This window comes from Penaeus japonicus, unplaced genomic scaffold (genome assembly GCF_977035675.1).
Source record: "Penaeus japonicus unplaced genomic scaffold, GWHDUDI00000001_assembly GWHDUDI00000028, whole genome shotgun sequence".
In the NCBI taxonomy this organism is placed as follows: Eukaryota; Metazoa; Arthropoda; class Malacostraca; order Decapoda; family Penaeidae; genus Penaeus; species Penaeus japonicus.
Window position 1 is genome coordinate 7,437,743 of NW_028234430.1, and position 2,500 is coordinate 7,440,242.

Here is a 2,500-nt window from a genome sequence, read left to right on the forward strand (position 1 = left end):
TTGCTATTGTTGCATTATTATCATGATTATCATTATCATCATTATTGATATCATCATTATTATCATTATTATTACTATTATAATTACCATTATTATCATCAGTAGTCTTATTACTATTATCATTATTATCATTATGACTGTTATCATTAGTATTGTTATCATCATTAGTATCATTGTTATTATTATCATTATCACCATTATCCCATTATCATTACTATAATTATCCTTGCTATCATTATCATTATTATTGTGATTAATGATATTATTATTATAATTATTATTTTCATTATCATTAACATTATTATTATTATTATTATTTCTATTATTATTATTATTATTATTATTATTGTCATTATCATTATTATTATTATTACTATTATCACTATTATCATTATTATTACTATTATTATTATTGTTATTATTATTATTGTTATTATTATTATTATTATTATTATTATTGTTATCATTTTATTATTATCATTATCATTATTATCATTAATACTATTATTATTACTATCATCATCATCATTATCATTATCACTCTTACAATAACAAGAATAGTGATGATAATAGTAATAGTAGTGATGATAAAATAACGATTATGATGATAATAATAATCATAATAACAATAACGAAAATGATCATGATAATACATAATAGAGATAACAATCATAACAACAACAACAAGCAAACAATAATACCAATAATATCACCAATATCACTAAAAAAAACGATACCAATCACAACAAAGATAAAACACCAAACATAAAAGCCAAAAGCCCCCCCCCCAAAAAAAAAAAAAAAAAAAAAAAAAAAAAAAGAGAGAGAGAACCCTCATTGCAACTCACCAATTGACCCTCTCGTTGTAAATGGTCAACAGGAGACCACAGATCGAGATGCAATAGAAGGTGGAGTCTCTTATCAAGGGCCACCAGTTAATGACGATGACTTGGCCGGCGAAGAGAGCGCACACGGAGATGACGAACATGATGTTGAACACAGCTGATCCGATGACCCCGCTGATGCCGATGTCGTCCTGTGGGGGAAGGGGGAAGGGGGGGTGGAAGCGGAGGGGGTGAGGGGGGTGAGGGGGGGAAAGGATGAGGGGGGTGAGGGGGTGGGTGGAAGTTGAGGGGGGTTAGTAGAGGGAGAAGAATAAGGGGAGAGGGAGAGAGGGAGAAAAGAAGAAGGGGTGAGGGAGAGAGGGAGAAAAGAAGGGGTGAAGGAGAGAGGGAGAAAAGAAGAAGGGGTGAGGGAGAGAGGGAGAAAAGAAGAAGGGGTGAAGGAGAGAGGGAGAAAGTGGAAGAATAGAGAGAATGAGATGGATAGATACGCAGGGGAGAGAGAGTGTGTGAATGTGAATGGGGATGAGGAGGAAGGGGATAGGGTGAGAGGAAGAAGGAATGAGGGAGGAAGGGATAAAGAGGAGGAAGAGGGCAAGGTAGAGAGGGTTCGATAGGAGTGAAGACGAAGGAACGAGGGGGAGTAGGAAAGAAGAGGAAGGAGAAAAGGAGAGAAGGAGAGAGGAGGAAAGAGAGAAGGAGAGAGAGAAGAGAGCGAGAGGAAAAAAAGAGGAAGAAGGAGAGAGGGTAAGAGAGCGAGAGGGAACAAAGGGGGAGACGGAGAGAGGGGGAGACGGATAGAGGGAAAGAAAAGGGGAAAGAAAAAGAACATGAATTATTCTGAGGGCGAAAGGGGATGGGCTGTTTAATGATGATGGTAAGGATGTTGTTTGTTGTTGGATGAAAATATGTTGAAACTAATGTAATGTGGCGGTGCAGTCATGGGTGAAACAACTATATATGTGATTTTATCTAGCTGGCGTCTTCCCTCTCTCTTTCCCTGTCTCTTTCATTCTCTCTCTCTCTCTCTCTCTCTCTCTCTTTCACTCTTTCACTCCCCCTTCTCTCTTATTCTTTCTCTCTCTCACACACTTTCTCTCTATCTCTTTCTCTCTCTCTCTCACACACACACTCTCTCTCTCTCTCTCTCTCTCTCTCTCTCTCTCTCTCTCTCTCTCTCTCTCTCTCTCTCTCTCTCTCCATCTCTCTCTCTCTCTATTTCTCACTCTCACTCTCGCTCTCTCTTTTTCTCTTTATATATATATATATATATATATATATATATATATATATATATATATATATATATATATATATATATATTACGCAACACACACACACACACACACACACACACAAAAACATGTATGTATAACCGTGTGTGTATCAACCTTCACCCATTCCTTTCTCTCTCAATGTATATTTAGAAATCCCTTTTGCATTCATCTTGCACGTATCACAAATGCTTCCCCGTTCCGTCCCTCGGCCATCCCACACATAGCCCGTTATCATGGCAACACAAGCATCATCCTGACTATTTCTGGATGCTATTGAGGATGCGGCTGGTCATCCTACTCACACACACATACTTGGCTGGGTGGGTGTTTATCATACGCGTACATACACACACTCCCCCTTGCTAGACATACATTCAATAA

General features: G+C 37.5%; 1 protein-coding gene across 3 annotated transcripts in view; it reads right to left on the reverse strand.

The window, feature by feature from the left end:
* LOC122260697 (putative sodium/potassium/calcium exchanger CG1090) overlaps positions 1–2,500 on the reverse strand; it is a 117,109-nt gene that overhangs the window by 12,051 nt on the left and 102,558 nt on the right. For all 3 annotated transcript variants that reach the window (XM_043028073.2, XM_043028072.2, XM_086553414.1), the window contains exon 5: positions 849–1,036. In XM_043028073.2, the coding sequence (XP_042884007.2) occupies positions 849–1,036 (188 nt within the window). The remainder of the gene's footprint in view (positions 1–848; positions 1,037–2,500) is intronic.